Consider the following 27,995-nt stretch of genomic DNA (forward strand, 5'->3'; position numbering starts at 1 on the left):
TTACTACCCCCCCCCTCCTGATAAGCTAATCAAGTAGCAGTCTTCTGTCCTCCATCCATAAAGTAAATTCACCACATAGACAAACAGAACAAACCGTCATTGTTGTATTTCCTACATACTCTTAGAGCATCCAGTAACATCATTGTCAAAACAGTTGGGTTCTACACTGCAGTGGAAACAAAGATTTAAAGAACAGATTAGAGTGTCGTTCCTGGAAACATTGCTTTGCACATGCTCTGAGTTAATCCAGTGGAAACCATCATGCAACTGCTATAAAGAGGGTTTTGTTGTCCTAAAATATGTTTTCTCAGACAGAACTTCAACTTCAAGACAAAGCATCGCAATAGATTTTTTTACAATGGTTTCCAAAATTGAGCTTTTGATAGCTACTATGTGATGTTATAAGGTTAACTGACTGGTTAGCATGTTTATAAAAAGGTTTCTAAAGTCATGTGTTACCAAGCTTTCAGTGAGAATCTGCCAGACATTAACTTTGACATGCATTTGTTGTCTGGAGTCTTGTAATGAGCACTTTGCAAACTATCTGTGGGCTTTCAGAGATTTATGACATTTGAAGTCACATTAGTGCACAGTGTTCCTGGATAGCATAACTGGCTAATGTCTCCATTCCTTTCAGACAGCCTCTTTTAAAAGGCAAGTTAGTGCAGGTCACAAATCATCAGAGAGGAGTTTCTTTAACACAACTGGCTTACATTTTCGAAAAATTTACCTGGAGTATCAGTACAAGCAATTCAACTGTGCACATATGGTAAACTACACTTTAAGAGAAAAGCTAACAGAGAATGAAAGACAGTTCCTGATTAAAACCCGTACTTCTAATTTCATTTAAACTGATTGTGTTTTAATAGCCTCATTTTTAATTTGATATAGTGCATAGTACATTAGTATATTCTTTTTTCAACCATTTAAATAATTAATAATGTTCTGTATTGATTTAGAGATTAATTCAGCCATATTTACGATTATTTTGACATTGATCCATCTGCATGCAGCTTTATATGTTTGTGTTCGTCTATCCACACTGTAGGTTTGTGTGTGTCTGTTCGTTGTTGTGTGTTTGCGATGAGAGTGTGAGTGGGTGTTGCTCAGAGACTGTGTGTGATTTAGAAGGAGTAATGGTTAATCCCTGGCTGTCTCAGTGCAGGGCCTTCCTCTGTGAGCCCTGAGCTGGAGCTATATTTAGAGAGCTGTGGGCCAGCCGACACTACAACACACACACAGACACACACACACACAGACACACACACAGACACACACACACAGACACACACACACACAGACACACACACAGACACACACACACACACACACACACACACCAAAACGCACAGCCAATAGATGGACACATGCAGTACAAGCAGTGAGAAGCAGATTCAGACAAACAGCAAACACAAAAACACCGGCTGTACTCGCTGTCTGTGGGGTTGTGTTTGCCTGCGTGCGTGTGTTTAAAATAAAATATCAGCATTAATAGGAGTCTTTTTAATACAGTTACGTCAGAAATGAGGACATTTGTTAGATTTCAAGTGCATTTTCTCAGTCATTAAAGGAATAGTTCAACATTTTGGCAGGATATTGATCAAAATTCAGTGTTAAATACATAGATGGACGTAGCCACTGTGATGAAGCCTCAATCATTTTGGCATTTTGACCTTTTAAAATGTGACTGTATTAAGCTGAGGTCATCACACTAGTCATCTGACATGTCGCTAGCTGACAGGTCACCACCATGCATAGAGCCCTGTCAGTCACAAAGTAGCCATGCCGAAGACATGCCCTGCTTCATCATCTATTTTCCTCTAAATGTGACCATAATTTACAAAATGAACATCATGCTGTGTTGAAAAAGTCTTTAAACACACAATTAAGACCATAAACTCATTAGAAAAATGTTTGCTGAGATAATAATTCAAGGGAGAAGTAGGGTTTTTCTCACAGATGTGACCAGATTTGATTCTGCAACCAGAGGAGTCGCCCCCTGATGGCTGTTAAGAAGAATGCAGGTTTAAGGAATTTTAATGGTAACTTGTCAAACCTGGAGGCTACATCCAGCTTTTCTGTGCAGTCTATTGTTGAACATACGGCTACAATCAGCAGCCTGTTAGCTTAGCTTAGCATAAAAAATGACCCACTCCACCTACTAGTGCCTCTAAAGCACTTATTACCACCTTACATCATTTTTTAAAATCCATATAGCCATAAGGCATAAACCAAAATTTGTAATTATGCATTAGATTTTCAGATAAATCCTCCTTAAATCAAATAATGTTGTTTTTACACTTGTACAGATTTAACAAACAACATATTACATGGTAATTAGTGAGCTGGATAGCACCAGAATAACTGTTACCTATATTTTTCAATCATGCTAACTAGCTGTCTGTACAGTAAATATAAGAAATGTTGGACGGCTGCAAACACTGACCAGTTGCAGTCCCTTTTTCGGCTGCTTGTAGAGCCAGTCAGGTCATTCTTTCTCTTGATTCCCAAAGAAATAAAACCAGCTATCCATCTAGAATTCCAGTCAGGAAAATGGGGATATCATGCTTGGAAGACGGGGATGCTATTCCAAACACGTGGGGTTGGAACAGATCTGCTTATAATGTGGGAAGAGGATGCAACCTGTAGGGTGCAAAGGGGATATATATTTGATATTTTTGATTGAAAAACACAGGAACCAGAATAAAGGTTTCCTTTGTTTTTCAGTCATGCTAAGCTAAGCTAACTAGCTGTCTGCTGTATCCTTATATTTAGTGACTGGCCTATCTTCTCATTTATTATCAACAAGAAAGAGAATATTTGCATCTCCCTGAATCCTAAACCTCCTATCAGAACAATGCTTACTTTAAACATACCTCTGCTTTGTTTTTAGTCATAGTTCTGTCATTTTAATATGATTCCATACATCTGATATTTCACAGCCACAATGGGAAAAGGTTTGTTGTTCATTGTTCCTGAAGACAAAACATGAAGTGCTGACACCCACCTAGTTTATTATGTATGATCAGAACCATCCAGTTATTCTTTTGACAGCTTGCAAGCATTCATTTTTGAACGCTATTAGGATCATGCCAATTAAATTCAGGCGATGGATTCGTGACCGCCAGCCCGAGTTGTTTTTGTACTCGCTGTCAGCTGATACACGTGTCATTCTGTTTCTTTGCCGCAGAAGCTGTAGATGTAGGTCGGCACAAGCAGCACGTGCCGTTTCACTTTGTGATTGTGTTCAAATGCTCTGAACACCATCAGGAGGTGTTGAAGATCACCTAGGATAACGTTATTTCTTTTATACTGACAAATCAAAGATAAGATGGTTTTACCTTCACTGACATGTTTCAACTGCAACTGCAGTCTTCTTCAGAGCATCATCTGACGCGTGCTGTCTTTTTATCAGGTGACCAGTCTGACAGATCTGTAAACAGCTGCCTGCTGGAAATGGAGTAGATGAGAGCAGTAAGATTCAAACTTTAACCCTTGTGTGGGGTTCATATTTGTGTTATTGAACCAGTGTTCATGGTTTTTGAATTCAACACAAACAATTTTATGTTAAAATACTTCACAGATGATGACTTCATCCCAGTTACAAGCAATTTAAACATATATGGTTAATATTTGACCTTTACCTTTGTGAAATCACATTTATGAATTAAAGTGCTACTCATTTTTTGTTTGTTTTTTAATAAAATGTTGAAAAAAAGGAAAATGAATTATTGACATATTAGTGGTAAAATTTCAACAAATTTATAAACTATTGAGTTTTATTTATTTAAATTTCATTAGAAATTTGAGCTTTAAAAAGTTAAAATGCTCTTTAGAATTGAAGGGAAATGAGTATTCATGACTTTGAGTAACCATTTTCACATCACACATAGTCATAAGACCTATTACTCGTATCAAATAATTCACTAGTGCAGCTTTTATCTTGTAGTGACTGGATTTAAATCCATGTAAAAGTACAGAAAATAAAACTACACTGATTCCCTGTTTGGAAATGAGTTTTGTTCCTCCAAAAAAAGTTTGTTCTGACTACCAGATGATGAAAGATGACTCATGGGGACACGACTTTCTGTCACAACATGTCATAATGTCACAGTAACATGAGCTGTTTAACGAGCGCAGAAAGCCCCAACAGCAAATGTCCTCAGGATTAATCTTGTAGTCAAGCTCAACAGGGAGCTGCAGATACGTCGTGTCGCTATCCTAAACCCTCGACTCTGCAGCAGCAGCGGCTTCATTTCCCATCGATTACCAGTGGAGGCTTCTGACTGGATGCACCCCTGAGGCACAGCAGGATGAATAATTTAGGGGGATGCTTGGAATAGAGGAATATTCAGAGCGGGGAGATACAGGGAGTGGCTGTTTCATGTTTCAGCCACTCCCTGCTTCTACACTTTCACTCTCTTTGAGTAACATATGGATGAAACAGGAGGCAGCACGTACACTGAACTAGTTACAGGCTCATTGGGACGGACACTGAAAGAGTAGTAATTGAAATGTAATTGGGGGAAATAGTGTCTGGATATTAACGTCCTTATTAAAAAGGAGGGAGAGAAATTTGATTCAGGCTTTGAACAGGGGTGATGAGTCTCCAGAGGATTGTCGCTGAAGATAATAGTGTTTGCTCAAATGAAGGCCAAATTGATTAGATGAGGGCAGCGCTGTGAACCCAAAGTCATTTTGCTGAAAGCTGCAGGGACAGCTTTGGTTCTGCAGGGTTCTTCAGTTGAACAGGCTGAAGTGAAACCAGACAACAGAAACAATGTTTTTGGGTGCAGGAAAGTAGAGAAGAGACGAAATAGCTTTTCTAAGTATGCATTTTTTTCACTCACAACAAATGCAGAGACAGCTGGAGAAGCTTTGAGAAAAGTAAAGGAAACACCTGAGCCATCAGAAACCCAAAGGGCCTCCTAAGAGAACAGATGCTGTCACATCAGCAATCAGCACATAAAGACAGTCGGTGAAGATGTAGTTTCTTCATTAAATCAAGACGCTGTAGAGGCTTTTAATCGTCTTTAAAGTGGCCAAACCTCTTCATGGCACACTCCTCTGACAGAGCTTGTTGTAAATATTCTGGTATCGGAGCAAAAGAAGGATGGAGGGAGGGAGATAACAACCTCGCTGTCTAATCTACTGTTGATTTAGCACCAGAAAAGGTTGCAGAAGAAGAGTTGTTCTGGAACTAGGGTGCCACCTAGCAAACCAGCACACATTAGACATCTTTATGGGGTTCTTTGCAGGCATTTTTTGTGTAAGGAGACATTTTTGGCATCTTACTGTTGAGTGCAGCCGCCCCCAAAGGCCCATTCTGAGCCAGGAAAAAAAACCTTGCTGAGCAAATTCTCCTCAGTCTGTTTAGGTCCAGCAGGGTCTCGTTTTACTGCATTGGATTTTAGTTCTGGTCTTGGTTTTATGTATCATCACTGTTATTATATTTCTGCTTTTTCCACTGCAGACTTAAATAATCAAATTCATCTTAAAGCGCATCATGCTGCTGCTGGTATTTCCTTGGGCTGTCTCTCTTTTTTCTGGTCTAAGTAGGTTTTCCATGCATTCAAACATTTTAAACCCATGGACACTTTTAGTCCATGTTTCCACAAATGCTTCTTCGTCTGTCTATTGCAGCAAATACTGAATACATGTGAGGGAAACACGTGCACGATGGCAGACAGTATTATTTACCTGCAAGCTTTTAGCATCATATTGCAAATATTTATTTTAACCCAGTGGAGTTACATGATCTTTTTCATTGTTTTCCCCTTTTAAATATGATAGCCCCGCTGTTGATGTTCCAACTCTGACGTTGTGGAATTTGTGGTCCCGAAAGTTTGTATTCTCAGTGGAAATTATTATTTAGGGGTGGGAACCTCTGGGTACTTTGCGATACGATACGATTCACGATACAAGGCTCACGATAACGATTATTTCACGATATGGCGATACAGCGATTATCGATATATTAGGCAGGAAATCAATCTAAGATACTCCACAATACAACTATTAATGACAAAAACAAGGTATTTTTAAATGAAAAAAATAAAGTGTTTATTATTTTGCACTTTTACTGACACAATCTGTCAAAAATTAGTGCCTTAACAGAATATTTCAGTGTAACATTTCTGTAAACAAACACAAGTGTCTTCTTAAGTGACACTATTCTATTGCAATATTGTTGTAAACAAATGAGTGTCTTTCTTAAAAGAATCACTATTGTAGTGCAAAATTTCAGCAACAAAGCTATTTGTTCCTTTTTTAAACAGCGACACCATTTCTGTGTAACTGCGATCAAGTGCAAATCTACTGCAAGGCATCTATCTACCTGCACATTTAGAGAGAACATACCACAAAACAAAACTTAACAGCTTAAGCTGACGTTCAAATATCAAAATGATTTATCTTGAGAAATGATGTAGTTCAAAAAGCGCGTTTTTAAACATCACAAAGATTTCAGAACTTAAACACTGAGAATTCTACAAAACTGATCCACTTTCTGGACATGTCCATGTTATACAGGGATGTGCATGTTTTTCCTGAGAAAGAGCAGCTGCTCAGCATGTTCAGGAGTGAACATACTTCTCTGAACACTGATGATGTCGCCAGCGCTTGAATGTAAAATCCGAAATGTACCCACACTTTTGACTTGTAAGCTGCCGGTGCATCTTTAAACTTCTGTTTCTCGCTTGTTGCCGCCATGTTTTCTCCCTTTGAGCGCTCGATGGGTATCTTCTTCGCCTGGCGACTTCCGCCCACTTCACCGCCACTCCCGGGAGGAGCGCCCCTAGCGGACCACCAAGGAATTGCCCAATAAGCAATGAACATTGAAAGAGCCGTTTATAGCGGCCGTATGTTAAATGAAAGTATCGATCCTTGGCGGGAGCATATCGATAATCGATCGGGAGACAAAATATCGCAATATATCGCCATATCGAGATACTGTCACTCTCCTATTATTATTACTATAATTATTATTATTGTTATTGTTATTATTATTACCTTTATTTAACCAGTTTTGTCCCATTGAGATCCAAGATCTCTTTCACAAGAGAGACCTGGCCAAGAATGGCAGAACATACAGTTAAAAACAACAGTTTCAACACACCATCACATTTAAACATAGACATAAGAAACACAAATAATTCATTTTACAAGATTAGTTAAAATAAAACATTTGCTCTCAGTTAAAACATTTGCACTCCAGAAGCCTGGATATGATTGGATTGAGCATAGCCTTAAATGCATTCAGAGATATCAGACTTTGGAGTTTGAGCTCTGACTGCAAAATGTTCCATGTAGCTGGAGCAGCAAATCTAAAAGCATTCTTCTCCATTTCCGTTCTGACCTTAGGAACAGTGAAATGCAGAAAGTCCTGCGAGTGGAGGCTGTAGGCCCTATTATTCCTGATTAAAAGAGATGATAAATAAGATGGGATCATCTCAAGAATAGCGCCATGACACACACTATCCAGGACGTGGAGGCATTGAGCGGAGGCATTCATATACAACACATCATCATAATCAATAATTGGAAGAAATCAAACCAGAATTGTAACTTTTATTTCTCCTTACAAAATATCAAAGAAAGCTACTTCTTAACCTTTGGATCGGAATCTCAATAAACCTAATGCTGCTATTTGATTCTGAACAAGATAGAAGACAAATATGAAACATATCTCTAGATGGCTTAACACATTGTTGACGTTTAATTTTTTTCACTATATATGGTCTGATCTTTGCATTCCACAGTAAGTTGGAAAGTTTTCACTCCTCTGGCCTCTTTGAAGGCCAAAATAGTCCAGACTCACAAAGTTATTACACCTGATTTTGTGACCTTTGGCTAAGTGCTTCCCCCTCTCTCCAGTCTTTGTGCTAAGCTAAGCTAACTGGCTGTAGCTACATTTCTACTGTACAAACATGAAACTGAACTATTAGCAGGACTCGTAGTATGTTATGCTTTCATAGCATATTTGAAGCTTTCAATTCTAATCAATGCTACCATGCATTCGCAAAATGTGAGCTGCTATAAATTCAAACAACCTCGTTTCCATCCTGTTCTGCTCCTGTATGACTGAGAATATGACTTTCCTTGAAGTAAATTGCGTCCTTCGTGAGTTCCTTGTGGGTTTAAAGAGCTGTCAGAGGGAGTTCAGAGCTTCATGTTCAGAACCTAGAGCAGAATTCATGCATTGAATGTCGGACTGCTTGTTAAAAACCTGTTCATGTGTTTTCCTCTGACGTTGTTCCACTACTTGTGATGTCTTGTCTGTTTGTTTGAGCATGCCGGCTAATGCTAACCAATTCAGTCGTAACAGCTGTAACAGCAGGCAAAGCAATAACACAACTGGTACTGGTAGAAGTTACTGCCCTGCATTACTAACGGGAATAAACTCAGTTTCACAAATTATGGATTTTCAAACATATCCCCCCTGAGATTGACTGATTTATTCATTGAATGAAATGTGGAATTCATTTAAGGGCGTATTGCAGTAAAAGTTCCCATTCCCAGTACAGTCACCTTAATCTCATGCCCCCCCCCCCCCCCCCCCCCCCCCCATCGATTTAAAATTAATATTCACACATCAGAGAGCAAAATATGCTGATTTCTCGTTCTTGCATCCATGTCTGCCACCACATTGAGACAGCTTGCTCCTAATGTGAGGAAGACATACTGCAGCCATGTGATCAACATAACTCTGTATGTTTGATATGAAACCACCAGGCTTGGGGTGTAACAGGAAAAAAAAACTCAAAAGTTCCAAGAAGAAAAATCTGGAATCCAGTTACACCAAACCCCATCTCTGGCCTGCATGCGCTTCACACCACCCCGGCTCATCTCTCTGTGTGTGAGACATGCATGAGTGAATCCATACATGCCAATGCAGCTTGAATGCAGCTTGAATGCAGCTTGAATGTGCCTGTCTGCAGCCATCTCAGCCTCACACCTCCAGCAGCTTCAAGTCCCCCTCCTTCTCAAATACTGTCTTCTGTCCTTCCTCTCTGCTTGCCTACGCTGGCGCCCACAAGGTGGTAATATTTTTCAAGGTATGTATAGATACACAACTGTCAAAGCGAGCTGCCATCCTCTCCGTCATGTGGGATATATATTTGCTATTTCCGCTCCAGACTGTCTGTGGTTCTCCGTCTGGAGGTTCACTGCTTTCAGCCCTTCCTCTCCCTCCCCCACTGCTGCAGGCTGGGTGACACCTCAGGAGATGTGGTGCAACCATCCACATCCACCATAGAATGTCTGGCGCCATTGCAACCCAGCGGCTGAGCTGCAATGCCGAGCTGGTGTCACATGTTGACTGAATGGAAACTCATTACCATCCATTAATCAACTGCCCCGTTGCACTGCAACTCTCTGAGGCCCAGAACAAAATGGATTTGTTCCATTCGGAGCACACCATTTTGATTCAGGTGGCTGAATACAGGCAACATGAAGGATCCTGGATGTGAAATCAGAAGGAGACAGTCCCACAGATTTGGTTGTCAGGCACAGGGTTGGGTATCGTTTGCATTCTGATTCTGCTTATTGATTCTGCTCCTCAAAGACAATAACCATAAGGGGAAAAACTAAAAAGATTGTATTCAACATTAAAAAAGGAACTTTGTGCAAAAAATTCTATGTAAAATGCATCTTAAAAGAGCATTTCCTATTTCATTGACAGAAGTGTTGCAAAATATTGACCAAACTGTCAAAAATGAACCCTGTTTAAGGAGGTTATCCCTCACTTTGTGATTTCATCAGCAACTCAGATTATTCCTCGTCTGACCCACAGTAAACCTACTGAGGAATTAGTCTGACTCTTAGACCCTGTCAGCGTTTACAACCCCATCTTCATTCCAAATCTGGACCAGGTACGGCACCTAACCTTTGCTCTAAACCTGTACCATCTAAAGCCTATGGATTAACTTATTATGCACAATGCAAGAACACAAAAATACAGAAATATTCAGTAACATTCAGTTTTAAAAAAAATTCTTTAATTGATTTTGATTCTTTGAAGTTCAGGCTGTCAGAGTTAAGTCAACAGTAAAATCCTGCTTTTACGTTAATATATTAATGACAATAAACTGTATTATAGTACCAGTCACAGCAATGTGTTTACTTTTAACACCAAATTACATTTTTTAAATACTCTTACATACTTTTACTTTAGGTAACATTTTTAATGCAGGACTTTTAGATTACTAGATAAAGTTCTTGTATCCATAGTGATGGCCACTTTACAGCAGTGATGACAGAGTCCAATGCCATTTTATGTAAACCGTTTTGTAGCATTGAAGTAGTTATAACAAGACAGTCACACAATTCGTACTAATCAAGAAACTCAGCAACGATTGAGTACATTTACTGAGAATAATGGTAAACTCTTGATTTATGAAGAAAAATGCATCAGGAGACAGACTTGCAAGCGTTCAACTTGTATGACTGATGGCACAGAGGGATTATATAGATAGATATACTGCAGGTTTTTTGCTGTACACTGTTTATTTGAACAGTGAAGTTTGTTCAGAAACTAATAAGCAGAACAGAAATTAAACTTTCTTATTGACTTCTTTGCAATGAGGTTCTTAGTTGGAACCGGTTCTTGATTTCCAACCCTAACCAGGCAACAAATAAAGCAGCTGAAAATGATCCAAATGTACATGGGCAGCATTTAAATAGGGGTTATTTGTGTAATTAATGGCTTCAATCATGGTTGTCATTTTCTAATGAATTAAAGATCAGCTTGGAGCTTTTTCTTGGTTGCCAGATTGTGGAAAACCTTCCTCCAGCTCAGTATTTCGCTTGTCTTTTTCGTGTAATTCATCGGGGACACCTCTCTAATTGACTTGTTTCCTAGAACAGGACTGCAGGGCATCTGGATCAAAATCTATTAGTGAGCAACAAAATTAAAATTTAAAACTGCAGACTTATTAAGGTTTAGCCATTTACTTTTAAATTTAAATTGAAACCTTAAAGTAGCACAAATGTAGAGAGAACAATACAGCCAACATGAGGTTCCCATTATCCTTATTTAAATCAGTTACTAATTTCAAGCAAAATCTAGTTATTTTTTATCGCAAATATTTTCTCACCTGTAATTTCTAATGCTACAAAATGAGGGTTTCCACAATTCAGTAGTAAATATTAATGAGTATATTAGTAATTAGCCCAGTCTTAAAAGCTAAAAGACAAACAAAGAATTGGTTTTCTACAATCTTGCAACTCAAAATATGATCTTATTGTTATCGTATACTTGCTGTAAAGTATTAGTAATAGATGCATTAACCATTATTTCCAAATAACCATTAATTCCAGCTTATAAGCGTTTTATAAATGGTTTCTCATCACAATGTGGTATCCATGTATGCACGGTAGTGGTGTCCACATCAGCTCATCTGAATCCACTCACATGCATAAATCATCCACTCACCATCCAGGACAACAAATTATGTTCTCCAACATAGAGACCTGCACCTGATCACACATTATTTGTCAGTAGGATTCATGGAGGCCTGAGCATGACGATATAGTAACACGCTCACACTTAACCCATCATGATTAACAATTTCACTTTATTTTTTGTTTTAATTTTCACTTGAAAGTTCCTCTTTCCCCTCACTGCTGTTTAAGACAAGTTGACCCTGTAATTAGTCCAGTGAGAGTCTAGTTTGTTCAATTGTGCCTGGCAATAATGATTCTCAATTAATATTTATTCTCATTAATGATGTATTATTTCACCCACCACTCCAACCATTGCCCTGTTAATCAAAACATTAACTTTTATGACCCTTCCTGCCTGATCTGTGGATTGACCGTGGTGCTTGTGGTGCTTGTGGTTATAACTACAATCTGTGCATCAGTAATCAACCTGTCAGAGGTCTGGATGGCTCCAAATCTTTGCACCATGTTAGAAAAAAACAAAATTTTTTGGTATTAACAAGCAGAGCAGAACTATATTTTTCCATTTCCCCTCCACTTTACTTGGTCTTGGCTCAGAAACACATTTTCCTGCTGCTTCTGATGATACACTATGTGAACACAGATGACATGGGGTCAGACTGCTATCATCGGGTGGAAACAGATAATTGCCTTAAGTCTGACTTCTACATGATGAAGTCTAATGACTTTGGTGATCCACAGAGATATCCCTGATCTTCGAAGAAAGAATTCTCTTTACTTCACCGATGTCTGTAGGTACAGGGCCTTTATCAGGCTGATGTAGCAGCTGATGTAGTGAATGTAAAAAACACAGCTAAAGCAGGAGTGTCAAACTCATTTTAGTTCAGTTTTCCAATTTTGATCTCAAATGGGTCGGACCAGTAAAATCATAACATAGTAACTGATAACGTCAACTCCAAATTTTTCCTTTGTTTTAGTGCAAAAAAGTACATTCTGACAATGTTAACATTTAATGAACTATATTTTTACAAAACATTATGAACAACCTGAAGTGTCTGAAGCCAAATAAGTGAAATTTCAACAATACTATACCTCAGTTTATCATTTACACATTACAACTGATAGATAGATAGATAGATAGATAGATAGATAGATAGATAGATAGATAGATAGATAGATAGATAGATAGATAGATAGATAGATAGATAGATAGATAGATAGATACTTAATTAATCCTGAGACAAATTCAAGATGTTACTGTTACAAATCCATATGAGGATCAAGTACAGGGTAATAGGCACGACGCGAGAGGATAAAAGATAACAGGCTTTTATTTTACAAATCAAGAATCAAACAACTACAATAGATACAGAATGACTAGAAATGAAAGTGACGAAACGTCACAACTGGAACCCGTAGAAGGTGACAAGAAGAACGGGCGGACTACTTACACTAGATACAAAATAGGGTGAAGTCAGAAACACAGACCCAAGATAGGTAACACCTAAGCAGGAATGGTTGCTACACTAAGCAGATGAACAATACAAGAAAAGTAATAATATAAATGTAAAACACTAAAGCTCAGAAGCTAATGGGAACTTAGCTGAGTAGGATATGGCGGGGAGGGTAAGCTAGACTGAAGCAGAGAGGGTTGCAGGTGTGTGGCGTTGGCGAGATGGCGATGCAGTTAGAACCAGGTTGGTGTGGAGAAAGGTCCAGAGATGGAGGAGGGATGAATGGAGATTCCAGAACTCTGTAGTGGCGACGGACGGCTGAGGCTTGGAGCCGGGATCCAGGGAAAGGCACGAGCAGGCAGGAGTCCAGACTGGAAAGGAGCTCAAACAGGAATTAAACAGAGATGAAGTAGATGGCGAAGGGAGAGAGCTGCCACTACCTAGAGCCGGGGCTGCGGCCGTAACACTTACAGATCAGTGTCTACAAAGGCGCTAAGCATTCAGTCACAGGTGTCTGGAACTGAAGAACATAGTATTTTACTACTTGTCAAGACCTAGAAATTATTTTAAATTCCCATTCAAATCCACATCTGTGTAGTAATCCTGACACACCACACAAATTAAACTGGGAACTATTGTCCCCTTCCTTTTAAATGCAGAAAATATATACATAAAAAATGCGTAAAAGCTGTGGCAGTGCATCAACAATAGGGTTCAACCAAACCAAACTCAGTCATGCTGTAGCTGCTGATTCACGTTATAGTGTACAATGTTCAGTGTCTTAAAGTATTTTCACAGGAAGTATTCATTTACACCTCTGCAATTTTTACATTTTGAGGGCCGCATTGGACCCTCTTGCGGACTGGTTTTGGTCTGTGGGCCTTATGTTTGACACCCCTGCTCTACAGGAAGGCTGAATCACTTTCTGACAAGATCTAGGCAGAGGATGGCCTGATTCATCCTTCATGTAGACTATATAGAGCTTAGCCTGTATTATTACACATTCTGCACATAATCACAAAAGGAGAATCTTATGTTGTTTTTCCACTTGGTACAAATATACAAAGTCTGTCTTAACTGCTTGACCATTGGGTCACACGTTCCGGATGTATTGTCATAATTTACCTTTCCATCAAGTGTCACCATCAAGGCAAAATGTTAAATTGTCCAATGCTTTCAGGCTCAAAGCACCGCTGGGTTTAAGTAGAGCCTCAGAGAACTGCTAGCGTGGCTGTTGGCAGAGCAGCAGCAGACAATATGCACAAAAATACACTTACAGGCATAAAGGCGCAGAATGTAAGCTGTTGTGGCACCTGGCATAACTAATGGCAGTGATAAGATTAAAAAAAATATTGGAGTGTACTGGTTCCATCGGTGAGCTGGATCCCTGAAGAATGCAGCTTAAATACATTCTATAAAGACAGTTTCATTTTGTTTTTTGTACATGGCTGCTTTAGAGTCAGTCTGTAAACTGGATTTTAGATCTCCGAGAATGAACCAGAAATTTGTTCACCAGTGAAGCCAAATATTGAACTAAAGCTTTGAATTTAATATTCTGGTCTTCTGAAACTGGGTGGAACAAACAGAAGGTGGGTGTAACTGGAGAACTAATGGACAACACACGTGGTGATACAGCAGTAGCCTGCCCAAACATACTCTGCTTTATTGTCTGTTAGACTCTAAACGGGACCATAATCTGGAAAATAAGCACAATGCTGTGTTCAAAAAGTCTTTAAACAAGCTAATGAGACCATAAACTCATCAAGAACATGTTTATTGAGGTAATAAACCAAGTGAGAAGTTGGGTCATTTTCTTTACAATCATTTTGCATGAGGCTACCTTATTATCTCTTCTGTCCATCTAATCATTAGATTTATTCAACGAGATTGGATTTCAAAAGCTGTTTTTCTCTACAAAAATAGAACAGGAACTAGATCACAGCCTTTGGTTTAAAATAATGTTATGATGCTGAATATTCCCTGGTTTCTAGGCTACCCAGATGCTTTCTAGGTTAGTCTAAATGGGATGCAGCTGGGAGTTAAACATGGCAAGCGTATAAAGCATTTGTATTCCAACTAGGACTTTATTGCTTTCTGTATCACCCATATCCATTTCTCTGCCACTTTGCTGTCCCTGCTGAAAGCAACATTTCCCGTCTCTATTACCACAAAAAGCTTTTTATTGTATAACGCGTTGGCATTCTGTTCCACAAGCTTAATTTCCTTGATTCCTCAGTTTATGGCACACCACAAAATAGGGTTTCTTTATGTGAGACATTACTAAAATGAATTCTGATGCATTGTAATTACACTGTTTGCATTTAGAAAATTCAAAATACTCTTTCTGATTGACTATTCAAGACATTATACGTACATATTTCATGTGGAGTACAAATGTATTTTAATTAGACTGCTATCTATTGACTAGTAATGCAAACAAGCGTTACATTTTAAAGCTGCACTGACCAGTATTTTAATTTTGACAAATGAAAAATTGACTCATATGGACAAACCCACTGAAAATTACCACACAGCTTGTGCAGTTCCCACCAGCTCTACAAAACTTTTTTAGTCTGGGGTCCACAACTCAATTGCAGCTGCTGCCCCAGAAAACTTTAAAGCTGCACTAATCAGTCCTTTCATATTGAGAAATGATCAAATGACAGTGTGTAAAAGGTGATAGGTCACTCCTACTGTTAAACCAACAGAAAAATCATCAGATTTATGGCCCATTACTACAGCTGCAGCACTAGAAAAGCTTTCATACGCTGAAGTTAGCTACCTGTCTGTTGTTATATAGCAGACAGGCCATATTAAAAACTAGCAAGTAGCAGAAGACGAGTTACAGAGCCACATATTTCACTTGTTAAAAAAAGCTGAAAGGACATAAATACTGAACGTACACAACCGTTCAACAGTTCGGGGTCACTTAGAAATGTCCCTAATTTTGAAAGAAAAGCATTTTTTTTCGCCCAGCTTTCGCTTTGAATTTAATATTCTGGTCTTCTGAAACTGGGTGGAACAAACAGAAGGTGGGTGTAACTGGAGAACTAATGGACAACACACGTGGTGATACTTAGCTTTTTTTTCCCTCAGCGCTGCCTTGCATAGTGGGTTGAATTTATTAACTGATTCCCTGGTATAATTTGATTCCTTTAATATTTTCTGAATTACAGACTTGAGTTAGTATTTGGATTATTATTGATGCGTAGAGTTCGGGCTCCTTTTAAGTGGCAAATCTGCAGATAGCTGTAAGAATCCTCTCTATCCAGCTCAGAAGACTGACAGAAAAACTTAGAATTTTGAATCCTTTCATTACTCTCCGCTGAGTGTTACTGCCCACAGAATGGCATCCACACTCCTGAATTCCCTCTTTCTGATTTAGAGCCATCCCATTCACTACCATTCTTACTGAACAACCACTGAACCTTTCATCACTGTGAGAATTGAAGGTTGGGGCACTTGTGTGAAGGCTTGTCCTTGGTCTGCTGCAGCTCAGATTTCACCTCATTTATGTCTCGCTTTGGACTATACATGCCAGACGAATACATATAAATGAAACAGAAAGACAGATTAAGACAAAACTCACGAATGAAACTTGGGTGATAGTTTTCACTCGTCAAGAGAGGAGATTTAATCTATGTCAGCAAACAGATGTGTTGTTTTAGGTTCAGATGAAATCCTTTGCTTAAATCAATACAGAGCAGGTAATCCATCAGTCAACAGCATCTGCGGGTTTTGCTTTATTTGCTGTACAAGCTTCACTGGAACACATGACTTAATAGTATTTGTGGCAGAGTAACTGCTGCTGCCTCCAGGCAACAGCGCCATTCACATCCATGATAAATCAGGCAGCAGTAAAGCCTGATTTATCGTCAGAGGCTCTGTCATCGCTTAACGCAGTTGCCATGGTTACCACTTCATGTGCTCAGGCTGCAGCGATGTGCGTTGGAATTCCTCTATCTGCCTGCTTTTCTTTCTCTGCACAAGGTTTTCAATTTGTGTCAAAATGAGATCAGGCCGGTGTCTTGTTCGCTTACATGAGCAAGAAGTAGGAGCTGTCTGGAGGAAGGCTGATGAGATGAAATATCGCATTTATGTTTCTCACTCAGCTGGATTTCTTCTGACACAGTGGTAGAAATTTAACATTATCTCGCAGAAGAAGATTCATCAATCCTGCAGTGGAAAGTCAGATAAAAAAGCAAATGATGACAGAGAAGCCGTGACTTAAACACACAAGTGGTTTCTGTGGGGTTTTTTTTAACTCCAGCCAGGGTCGGATAAATCTAAAAACAGTTGGGCGTTTTTCAAGTTTTAAATGTCAAATGTTATTGCCAGTCTGTCTATCTTTGACCATCTGGTGATTAGAGCGCTCATAAAGCCATCAGCCATCTCACAAAACTGCTTTATCACCTCCTTTGGTAACACTGACAGGTTGCTCCAGTTAATTCTTCTCTCGCTTCGTTTCTCTTTATCACTGATGTGAGGAGACTATTCAGGGTGTGAGCCAGGGTTGTCTGCTCCTCCTACACCAAAAATCCACTCTGCATTTCTGTGAACAAATTCCACACATCGAGTAAGACACCGTTCTGCAAAAACAGGTCTCACCATTCTATTCTTAGACTGGAGGTGGAATCCTAATCACAGTTGCTGCATGATTCATCCCACCTGCTAATTAGCTTCTACTCTGGTCCTCTGCTGAAATAAAAGTAACAATATAGTCCTCTGAAAATACTCCATTACGAGAAAAAAAACCTGCATGCTAGAAAGTACAAAGGCATTATCAGCAAGGTGTTCTTAAAGGATCAAAAGTACAAATGCTACTTTTAGCTGACGTATTACTATATATAATATTATTGTGTTATTGATACTGTCAGTCATGTGGTAATTAAAAAGTACAGCATGAATCTGAAGGGTTGGGAGATGATTAACAAGAGTGGAAAAAGAACAAGAACTGTATAAATCTGAAGTCGTGTTTAGACTTTTCATAATTTTTTTGTTCTTTAAAAAAAAAAAGATAGATAATTTACCTGCAAAATTAGCAGCATAAATGAAACTTTGTGACAAGAAAAATATCTGAAAAGAAGCAGGGACATTTTTTAGTGTAAATTTTGAATCTGAAATATAACTCATACTACAGCTATCAAACATAAATATAGAGCAGCAATAAATGCAGTAGAAGGAGAAGGTAGGAAATTGTACTTCAGCACAGTAGGGTCAATATACTTTACTGTATTATAGTTGACATTTTTGCTGTTTTCAGGCCTAAAATCAACATGACCGCTTATAACCAAACACCACATGACATTTTTACAGAAAGATTCTTCTAAATATTATATATACAATTGAGTAAAATTGAAATTGAAGGTTATTTATAAAGATATTGTAGTAAACCTGTTGACATGCCATAAATCCACACTTGACTCACACACTACTTTATATTAAATAACTCAGAAAGCCTTGGAGTCTGGCCAGTCTTTTCTTCAGGAGGAAATGACATCATGTGGAGCAGGTCATGTGATCTGGAATTAACACACTTCCTGGAGAGGTGTTTCTGTAATGGGGAACTTAGTGGAAAGTGATTTCTGGGACACAGATACAATTTGTTATTTTCCATATAAAATTTGACAAAAAAGAAATATCTGTCATGAATATTTCAACTTAATAAAAAGAACACAATCCAAACTATTTCTGAATCAGCTCATTTTATTATTGTTCAGCTCATTAGAAGGTGGTTGGTATTAAATTCAGACGGTTATTTAGCAGACATTTTAGTGATATCCATTTTTTATTAATAAGTGATTGTTTCCATAATAAATAATTCTGGAATTTGTAAAGACATGATCATAATGAACATAGAAAACATTGTTTTTTTTTTAACTTTTAATAAAAATGTATGCAAGATATATCCCATGGACTTCAGAAGTCCCAGTAATCGAGTAATTAGTCCCTGGTTCTATTTTAGTTTAGTGACAATATCGGGTGTTTTACCAGTTTTTGCATCCAAAGTGCTGAAATTGTGTCAGTCATGTCACAATTTAGCACAAAAATATCATGGATGTTTTATTTAAATGCAGTCAAATGTATGCTGTTTTGTTTTTCTTACGATGTTGACACGATTATGCTTCTAACCAGCTAAAACTACAATGTTCTCGTGTGTTCTGTCCCAGTTCTACTATATTTCATATTTGCAGAATTCATTCAATTCTCGCAACATATGCACGCTCTAACATTAGGATAAAAAAACCTGTGCTGTAACATAACAAGCTCTGCAATCATCTAAACACTGCTGACTTTCTCCTCCCCCTCTGTCTTTATCTCTGCAGACCATGCAAGCGGCACGATGCCCGACAGATGAGCTGTCGCTGACTAACTGTGCCGTGGTGAGCGAGAAGGATCTGCAGTCAGGACAGTGAGTAGACATTATCGCCTATTCATCACTGTGTTTGTCAATACTAGCGCACACCTGGGCATCTCTCCAAACATCTATCCATCCACCCAACTGTCACCTGCCATCCAGCAAGTCCCACTTAACATCTGATGCACGATTCTCAGCGCATCACGATTATTTTTTATTTATTTATTTTTATTTTGTCTTCCCTTTGTGTGTTTTCCATCCTCTTTGATTGCTGCCTTCACCCCGTCGTCACCTGATCACACTCTTTGTGTACATAGTCTTGTCTCTTGCACTGTCCTTTGTCAGTTCATCTGTTCACCTCCCTGTTGACCTTCTTCAGTTCATTTTCTGTGTGTTTGTCCTTCAGTTTCCAGTCTCTCTGACTACAGGTTTACCAGTCTGTGTCCATTCTATCACCTGTGTTCATCGAGCCATCCCAATCTGTACTTTATTTAGCTTTGTTGTGGTTCCAATGTAGAGCCAGTCTATATTTTTTCACTGTGGTTGTTTTCTTACCTTCATCTCTTGTTCGCATCAATCTTATTGCCGTTTCCTACATGTCATTCCCCGACTCTTCTACCCATGTTTCCTGTCTGTCTCTCACTGTCCTGTCAAAAAAAGGAAAAATATGCCCAAAAAATAGTAATAATCATTCCATTTACCACACTAACAATGTCTAGACTGTATTTCTGATTCCATCCATCCATCCATTATCTATACACCGCTTAATCCTCACTAGGGTCGCGGGGGGTGCTGGAGCCTATCCCAGCTGACTCGGGTGAAGGCAGGGGACACCCTAGACAGGTCACCAGTCTGTCGCAGGGCTACATACAAAGACAAACAAGCACTCACACATTCACACCTACGGGCAATTTAGAATAATCAATTAACCTCAGCATATTTTTGGACTGTGGGAGGAAGCCGGAGTACCCGGAGAAAACCCACGCATGCACAGGGAGAACATGCAAACTCCATGCAGAAAGATCCCGGGAAAGCCGGGACGCGAACCAGGGACCTTCTCGCTGCAAGGCGAAAGTGGTAACCACTACACCACTGTGCAGCCCGTATTTCTGATTCATTTAATGTAATCTTCATTGAAAAAAATTTTAGTCTATTTTGGTTGACTCATCAGGTGATTCAGCAGACAAAACAGAGCAAAACAGAGACTGAATACTGGACTTGGATTTGTCATCTGGCCAGAAAAACAACTGCAAGTGGATCCTGGTGTTGCGTAATTTCGGCTTGCTGTGATTTTGTATTTAATACGCAGCATCTAACTGTCACCCATCTTTGCAGACATGTGACTGTGAAGACCACACCCAACCACAAGTTTGCGTTTACAGTCAAGACCCACCACACTGTGGCTCCTGGAACCATCGCCTTCAGCCTGCCTCAGGTACACAACCGCAAACACAACAACACAACGCACACAGTGTTCAGTAGCTGTTGGCCTAAAGCTCAGTCACTCAGTCTTACTTTGTTTTTTTTTCCTCCTTTATCTCTCCAATAGAGGAAATGGGCCGGTCTCTCCATTGGCCAGGAGGTGGAAGGTATACAACCCTTTGTTTGACTGCTGTATCTGATGGTTAACTATACAAACACAGCATTGTCTAGCTGTCACTATGATTGACTGTTGTTGAAGAAATTTCACTCTTGGTCCTTTGACGTTTGCTGTAGTGGGGTGTTTGTTGGTATTCCAATGGGCTTACCAACACGATATTGTGTTTTTTTTCTTACTTGTTGCTTTTTGTGTTTTATTCTCGTGTTATGTACATTTCAGTGGCCAACAAATCTTGAGCTTCTGAACTAAATCCTTCCTATTGACCTAGCCTTATTTTATTTTATTTATCTAATCTTATTTATTTTATTTTATTTACCAAATCGTATTTATTCATCAAGCTGTATTTTATTTTATTTATCTAAACATTTTTATTTTATCTAATCTCATTTTAATTAATTTATTTAATTAAATTTTATTTATCTAATCTTATTTTATTTAATTTATCTAACCTTATTTTATTTAATTTATCTAATTTTATTTTATTTACCTAATCCTATTTATTTATCAAACTATACTTTATTTTATTTTATTTTATTTATCAATTTTTTGGTTTTATCCAATCTAATTTTGTTTTATCTAATCTTGTTTTGTTTATCTGAGTTTATTGAATTAAATGTTATTCATCTAATCTTATTTTGTTTTATTTATATAATCTTATTTTATTTTTTATTGAATTTTATTTTATTTCAATTTATCTGTGATTTTATTTTATTTTGTTTATCTAATCTTTTTTATTTTATGTAACCTCATTTTATTTTATTCATCTAATTTTATTTTATTTTTTAATAATTTTGTCAATAGCGTGTCAGTTTTAAAGGAATAACTGTGTCCCTCTCTGTCCACTCAGTGGCCAACTACAACTTCGACAAGTCCAAGCAGTGCATTGGCGCCATGACAATCGAAATCGACTTCCTGCAGAAGAAGAGCACCGACTCCTCTCCCTACGACTCGGACAAGATGGCGGCCGAGTTCATCCAGCAGTTCAACAACCAGGCCTTCTCTGTCACCCAGCAGGTTTACTCTTCCCTTCCTCAAAGCATCACGGCTCACACACATACTTTACTTTGCTCTTTGCTTTTTGATTTGTGTGTTTTCTTAAACATTCTCCTGCTTCTCTCTGTCTCTCAGCTAGTGTTTAGTTTCTGCGACAAGCTGTTTGGTTTGGTGGTGAAGGACATCGAGGCCATGGACGCCAGCATCCTCAAAGGAGAACCAGCCTCCGGAAAGAAACAAAAGGTATAAGACTGAGATCATTCATCAGAGCAAGTGAAGCCAGAACTCAAAGAAATGTGGTTGTTGTTCAAGCAGGTCTGGGTTACCAACCAAAAAATAGGATGTTAGAAAGCTGTCTGGCTTCTGTTTCCTGTTGTTAATGTTTCCCTTCAGTTTTGATGGGAAGCACCTTTGGGATTTTGTTGATTGTTCTGAACAAAAGCATTCCCATCTATAATTAAGCTAACAAGAGTCGGCTTAAAATTGAATTGCTTTTGAGGAATGCTCAGATATGAATCAGATTCCCGGTGCAGTGAGGTTAGAGCAAATTAGGACAGAATCATTTTAACATATTAGAGTAGCAGTCATTGTTAAATATGCTGATCTTACTACAATTACTACTTAACAGCTTTAAATGAATAAATACTTCACATTTGAAGACCATCTTGATCCCTACAGGAGAATAAATGGACCAATGCAATGATCAGCAAAAACACAGTCACTGGCACGATGGATGGATGGATGGATGGATGAAGGGATGGATGGATGGATGGATGGATGGATGGATGGATGGATGGATAATTATACGGTTTTAAATGCATCTGCTTGCTTTACATTGTCAATACAGATAGAATCTGTACTTTTGTAGATTAAGTCAAGATCAAATAGGTAGACACTGGAATAACATTGGCATGGTGATGTGACATTAGGACTTCTAAATATTCTACTTACCTGGATTTGAAGTGTATTATTTAGGGCTGGGGCTTTAACGCGTTAGTTTCGATTAAGTAATTAATTACAGCGGAAAATAACGCGTTAAAACTAATAACAATTACTTGCACCCTCCTCAGTTCCCTCATTTCTGGCACACTGGTAACTGTGATGAACACTCCAGCCCAGTAGGTGGTGGTAATGAACCTAAAGTCTGTTTTTAGTCATGAAGAAGAAGCACAGGAAGTACTGAGGGAAGTCGGGCACTGGTAAACAGTGAAGGAAGATGAGATTGAGCTTGTTGGGCAGAAAGTTTCCTTTTAAAAATCTTCCTGATGGCAGCTTGGATAAAAGCCTGGTTGTGTGCAAATTGTACAACAAAGAGTTTTCTGATCACTGCGTCACTTCAAGCCGACGGTATCACCTCAATGTAAAACATGTTGCTGTTAGCACCAGAGCTAACGTTAGCTACGAGTCATGCGAACGGTGTAGCCATCCCATAATAGACCACTTTTCTAGACAGTGCTTGAGTTTACAGAAAGTCTTAAAATGTTGAATAAAATCGCTATAATTGCACTTAGATTTGCAGTAATCTGTGAATGTAGCAGACACATGAAAAATGCAGATAAATAGAAATGAAACATTTTTGTGGTTTAAGTTTTTACTCTGTCGAGGCTCTGCCTCCTTGGAGGAGGAATAACCTAAACAACAAAAATATCTCTTTTAATAACTTAATTATAAACTTTTTGTTTATAAAAAGATTACTTAATAAAAATTGATATTCCTATAAAAAGAACCATCAAAATTACACCATTTATCAGACCCAGAAAAGATGAAAACAGAATGAATCTCTGGATTTTCAACTTTCTGAAGCTCCTTGAACTACTTATGCTGATTTTATGTGCCATACAGTGGAAAAAAACAACTAAATTCAGGCTTTAAGTTGTCAAAATCACTTTTTTCTATATGTCCCATTTTCCCCTTTTAACATAAATTTTAAATTAGAAACACATATATGTCTATTCATTGATTCAACTGTCAACCACAATTTTATTTGAATTGAAAAACTTCACTTATTGTGTTAAATATTGCTATTTGACAAAACTGCAATTAATTGCAATTAATTAATTACAAAGCCTGTAATTAATTAGATTTTTTTTTTTTAATCGCATCCCACCGCTAGTATTATTTCAACAATATCTGCTCCAATTTTTTCCTGTTAGGTGCCATAATTGCTGCTTTTTATCCAAATTGAGGGAGCAAATGAATAAGGAATGACTGTAATTGTACCAACTTTCCACATGGAGCAGTGATTTTACGTGTGGTTTCTCTGACAGATCGACGTCGGCCTGATGGTGGGCAACAGCCAGGTGATTTTTGAGAAGGCTGAGAATTCTTCCCTCACACTTGTCGGTACGTTGCTTCTGTCTGACTTCATATTAATGATAGTTCCCATAAAGGTTTCCTAACCATTATGTTATTGTTTTTAAAAGCTGAGATATATCAGTACGGTTCAAACACAACACCAAACAGGCTTCTGGGTCGACAAGAAGAAGTCTTTATTTTAGGGTTCTGTATCTATTTACTCCACAAGATGGCAGCAAGAACCCATTCTGACAAATGTTCCACAAATCACCTCATAAGAGTTCAGACTTATCTCTGTCAAGGAAAAGCCGGGAAAGACTTCAGACTAAACAAACTTGACTTTATCATTTATGACTTTTAATTTGTGATAGACTCTGTCATGACTTGTAGCAGTGTTTCTAGCTTTTCCTCACTGAAAATCACATCTAAAATCCTCTAAGTTTTGGGCTTTAAAATACAGTATATGTAAGATTTGGTGGCTAAATAACTCTTTTGTGTTTTTAAACAGGTAAAGCAAAGACCAAGGAGGCACGACAGACAATCATCAACCCAGACTGGAACTTTGAGAAGATGGGAATCGGAGGTCTGGACAAGGAGTTCTCTGACATTTTCCGCAGAGCTTTTGCTTCCCGAGTTTTCCCTCCTGACATTGTGGAGCAGATGGGTGAGAAGTCCCTTCTATTCTCTCTCTTTCTTGTAACTTTTTATAGCTGTGGTTTCTGAGATTTATTCCTTCCACTGAGCTTCCTCCACCCTTTAGTTAGCTAATTAATCTTTTTTTAAACGTATTTATGAGATCTGGTGATGGCAATGCTGGCAGCTTGTGAGTTTTTATGAATGAAACATTGTGTGGAAGATCAAGCCGTGCTCTGTTTACTGTGTGTTCTCCATGGAAATAAAATGTAATACACACTAATAGAATGCAGGAAACAAGGTTAGGCAGGGTGCTCTGCCAGTCAGACTTCCCTATACACACACACACACACACACACACACACACACACACACACACAGAAAGTGACACAATTTATATTGGTCTTATGATGTTTGATTAATCTGGTTTCTTCTCCCTCCAGCCTTGAAGTATTTTCTAGCAGAACACTCATCTTCTCTTCCTCCTAGTGTCATTTCCGTTTCCTTTCCTGCCTTGTTGCTGTTATTTCTGCATCACCACTGCTTCTCTTTCTTTCTCCATCATTTTGGCTTTTTTTGATAACTCCTTGTGTTCTTTGTTCCAGGTTGTAAGCACGTGAAGGGCATCTTGCTGTTTGGACCACCAGGATGTGGTAAAACTCTGATGGCCAGGCAGATCGGTAAGATGCTCAACGCCCGCGAGCCCAAGATCGTCAACGGCCCCGAGATCCTCAACAAGTACGTAGGAGAATCTGAGGCCAACATCCGCAAACTGTTCGCCGAGGCAGAGGAGGAGCAGAAGAGGGTGAGAGACGCTCAGTGTTCCTCTCTGTTTATTTAATATGTTAAAAAGCACACGCACAGCTGATGAAAGTGGGTGTCATTTTCAGCTGGGAGCCAACAGCGGCCTCCACATCATCATCTTTGATGAGTTGGATGCCATCTGCAAGCAGAGAGGAACGGGCGCCAGCAGCACGGGCGTGCACGACACCGTGGTCAACCAGCTTCTGTCCAAGATCGACGGCGTGGAGCAACTTAACAACATCCTGGTCATTGGTAAGAACAGTCAGAGGGAAGTGACGGACCGTGTTGTGATACGTTGTACTGGATAGAGAGCAGGGGTCCATTTTATGTACATTTGACCAATCAAATCCAACAGGATTCTTATCACCAACACCAACATGAACATACAAGATTGTTATGATCCAGCCTCTAGGGTCAACTGGATGTAACAAATAACCAGATGATATTTGGTTCAGGTAAAGGAATTGCTCACTAGCAAATGGAACAGAAAAGTGATCAAACAAAGAAAACAGGACTGGTGGGTGTTGCCAAATCAAAGAAGATAATAAAACCAAATGAAGGCTAACAATTTGTAAAATTATCTAAACAGAAACAAAGCAACTAAACTCCCTAACCAAACTGAAAACACAGTAGAAACACCCAGCACAGGTAACAGAAAATACGAACAGTGCACAACACTAACTAAACAAAACTGGTGCCTCAGAACACACACATTTAACACACAAAACACAAAGACTCAAATTACCAAATGCTTCTTCATGAAGTTGGTGGACTGCTAACCGGAGCCAATCTCCACTAAGACTTGAGGCTCCAAATCAGCAGCCCCCAGCAGCAGTCATCCCTTACAGACCGACGGACCAAACCAGAATACGATCACAAAGAGACGGAAGAAGCACCAGGGCGAACTGCTCACACATCCCAGCCACCAAGACTGAGAGTTTTGGTTGTAGATATACTCAGGTGTGGTGATCGCTGGGGTCTTATGGGAGGAAGAGTTGTAGTGGTTGATCAATCTGGTGGATCGGGAGGTGTGGAGAACCAGGTCTGGGAGGAGGTCTGGAGCTCCTCATGAGTGCCAGGTGAGATCTGTCTTCAGCCAACATAATCAGCCACTGTTCCAACACACAGCTACCAGCGGCCGTAACAAAGAGCCTCAGCAGCAATTACATGGTCTGCATAGAAAAAGTACCTACACTGGATGCCCAGGTGGCTCAGCTGGCTGAACAGGCAGCCCATAAACAGGGGCTATAGTCCCCCATGCAGCGGCCTCAGTTTGATTCCAGCTCGCGGCCCTCTGCTGCAGGTCTTCCCCCCAGTTCTTCTCCCTACTTTGTTGTCTGCCTCTCTACAAACCTGTCTCACACAGCCAACAAAAGGCCAAAAAAAACAACTTCAAGAACTTACAAATCGCTTTTAGGAAATGAGCCCAGGACTGTAAAGCTCAGTGTGTTCCACCATGATTAAAATGCTGTTTTGTATTTAACACCAGCACCAGACAACTAAGATACTGTACCATCTGTTCAGCTCATGTATATTGGAAAATCTCCATTAAGAAGTTACATTTGAACAATTCCAATCAACACTAATGTATTTAAATTCATTCAAATGCCACCCACATGGCGCAGCACACCCAGTACCTAATGTCTTGTAAGATGTTTAAGTGTTAAATTGTGGGTTCAGTTTTGTCATAAGCCTCAAAATCTTGGCTTGAAATGGTTCACTGGTAGACTGTGCATCCTTTCACTTAAATTTCCTCCAGTTGTCAGCTGTTATTATGTACCAATCCAGACAGTAGATTTGATACAGTCTGCCGACCTGTCCCTCTTCGTTACTATTCTCTGCATCACGGCGTTTTCCTCTCCCTCCAGGTATGACCAACAGGCCTGACCTGATCGATGACGCCCTGATGAGGCCCGGCAGGTTTGAAGTGAAGATGGAAATCGGTGAGTGTTTTTATACCTTTTCTCTCTTTTTCTCTGCTCAAATTTCATTTTGGCTGAGATTTCAATCTGTCATCTCCATCTGGGACTTGAAAAGTTGAAATATTTCTGAGACTAGTCTTGTATTTTGAAATATAATGTTGCCACAGATGGAATGGATGTAATATGATCCAATTGCTCATTTAAATGGCTCATTTTCTTCAACATATTTCCAATTTTCCTAATGCTTGTGCAATAATTAACTATGTATGTACATCCAGAGCTGTGATTATTGTGTACAATATTTTAGCCATTTGTATGGTATTCAAGCAATAATTCTAAAACCCTGTAAATGTGCAATAATTTATCATAGAATCCTGGTTTATTTTTCTTTTAGGGAAATGTTATAGACCTGATTTAGACTGTTCATTGTACAGTAACCATGTCAGCATTTTATTATGAAAACCTAACAGTGGATCTGCCCTTAACAAGCCATCTTCACCTCTTAAAATGGTACTTCAAAGTGATTTCAGCGA

The 27,995-nt window shown here is 39.0% G+C and overlaps 1 protein-coding gene across 3 annotated transcripts in view; it reads left to right on the forward strand.

The window, feature by feature from the left end:
• Window positions 1-27,995, forward strand: part of nsfa (N-ethylmaleimide-sensitive factor a) — a 56,993-nt gene that overhangs the window by 12,462 nt on the left and 16,536 nt on the right. For 2 of the 3 annotated variants that reach the window (XM_035946697.2, XM_023266992.3), the window contains exons 2-12: window positions 9,039-9,056; window positions 19,184-19,269; window positions 20,551-20,650; window positions 20,765-20,804; window positions 21,663-21,829; window positions 21,944-22,051; window positions 24,076-24,151; window positions 24,612-24,767; window positions 25,342-25,541; window positions 25,627-25,792; window positions 27,409-27,483. In XM_035946697.2, coding sequence (XP_035802590.1) covers window positions 9,039-9,056; window positions 19,184-19,269; window positions 20,551-20,650; window positions 20,765-20,804; window positions 21,663-21,829; window positions 21,944-22,051; window positions 24,076-24,151; window positions 24,612-24,767; window positions 25,342-25,541; window positions 25,627-25,792; window positions 27,409-27,483 — 1,192 coding nt within the window. The remainder of the gene's footprint in view (window positions 1-9,038; window positions 9,057-19,183; window positions 19,270-20,550; window positions 20,651-20,764; window positions 20,805-21,662; window positions 21,830-21,943; window positions 22,052-24,075; window positions 24,152-24,611; window positions 24,768-25,341; window positions 25,542-25,626; window positions 25,793-27,408; window positions 27,484-27,995) is intronic. The other variant, XM_035946698.2, reaches the window with a different exon arrangement.

The sequence above is a fragment of the Amphiprion ocellaris genome, chromosome 19 (genome assembly GCF_022539595.1).
Source record: "Amphiprion ocellaris isolate individual 3 ecotype Okinawa chromosome 19, ASM2253959v1, whole genome shotgun sequence".
Classification (NCBI taxonomy): domain Eukaryota; kingdom Metazoa; phylum Chordata; class Actinopteri; family Pomacentridae; genus Amphiprion; species Amphiprion ocellaris.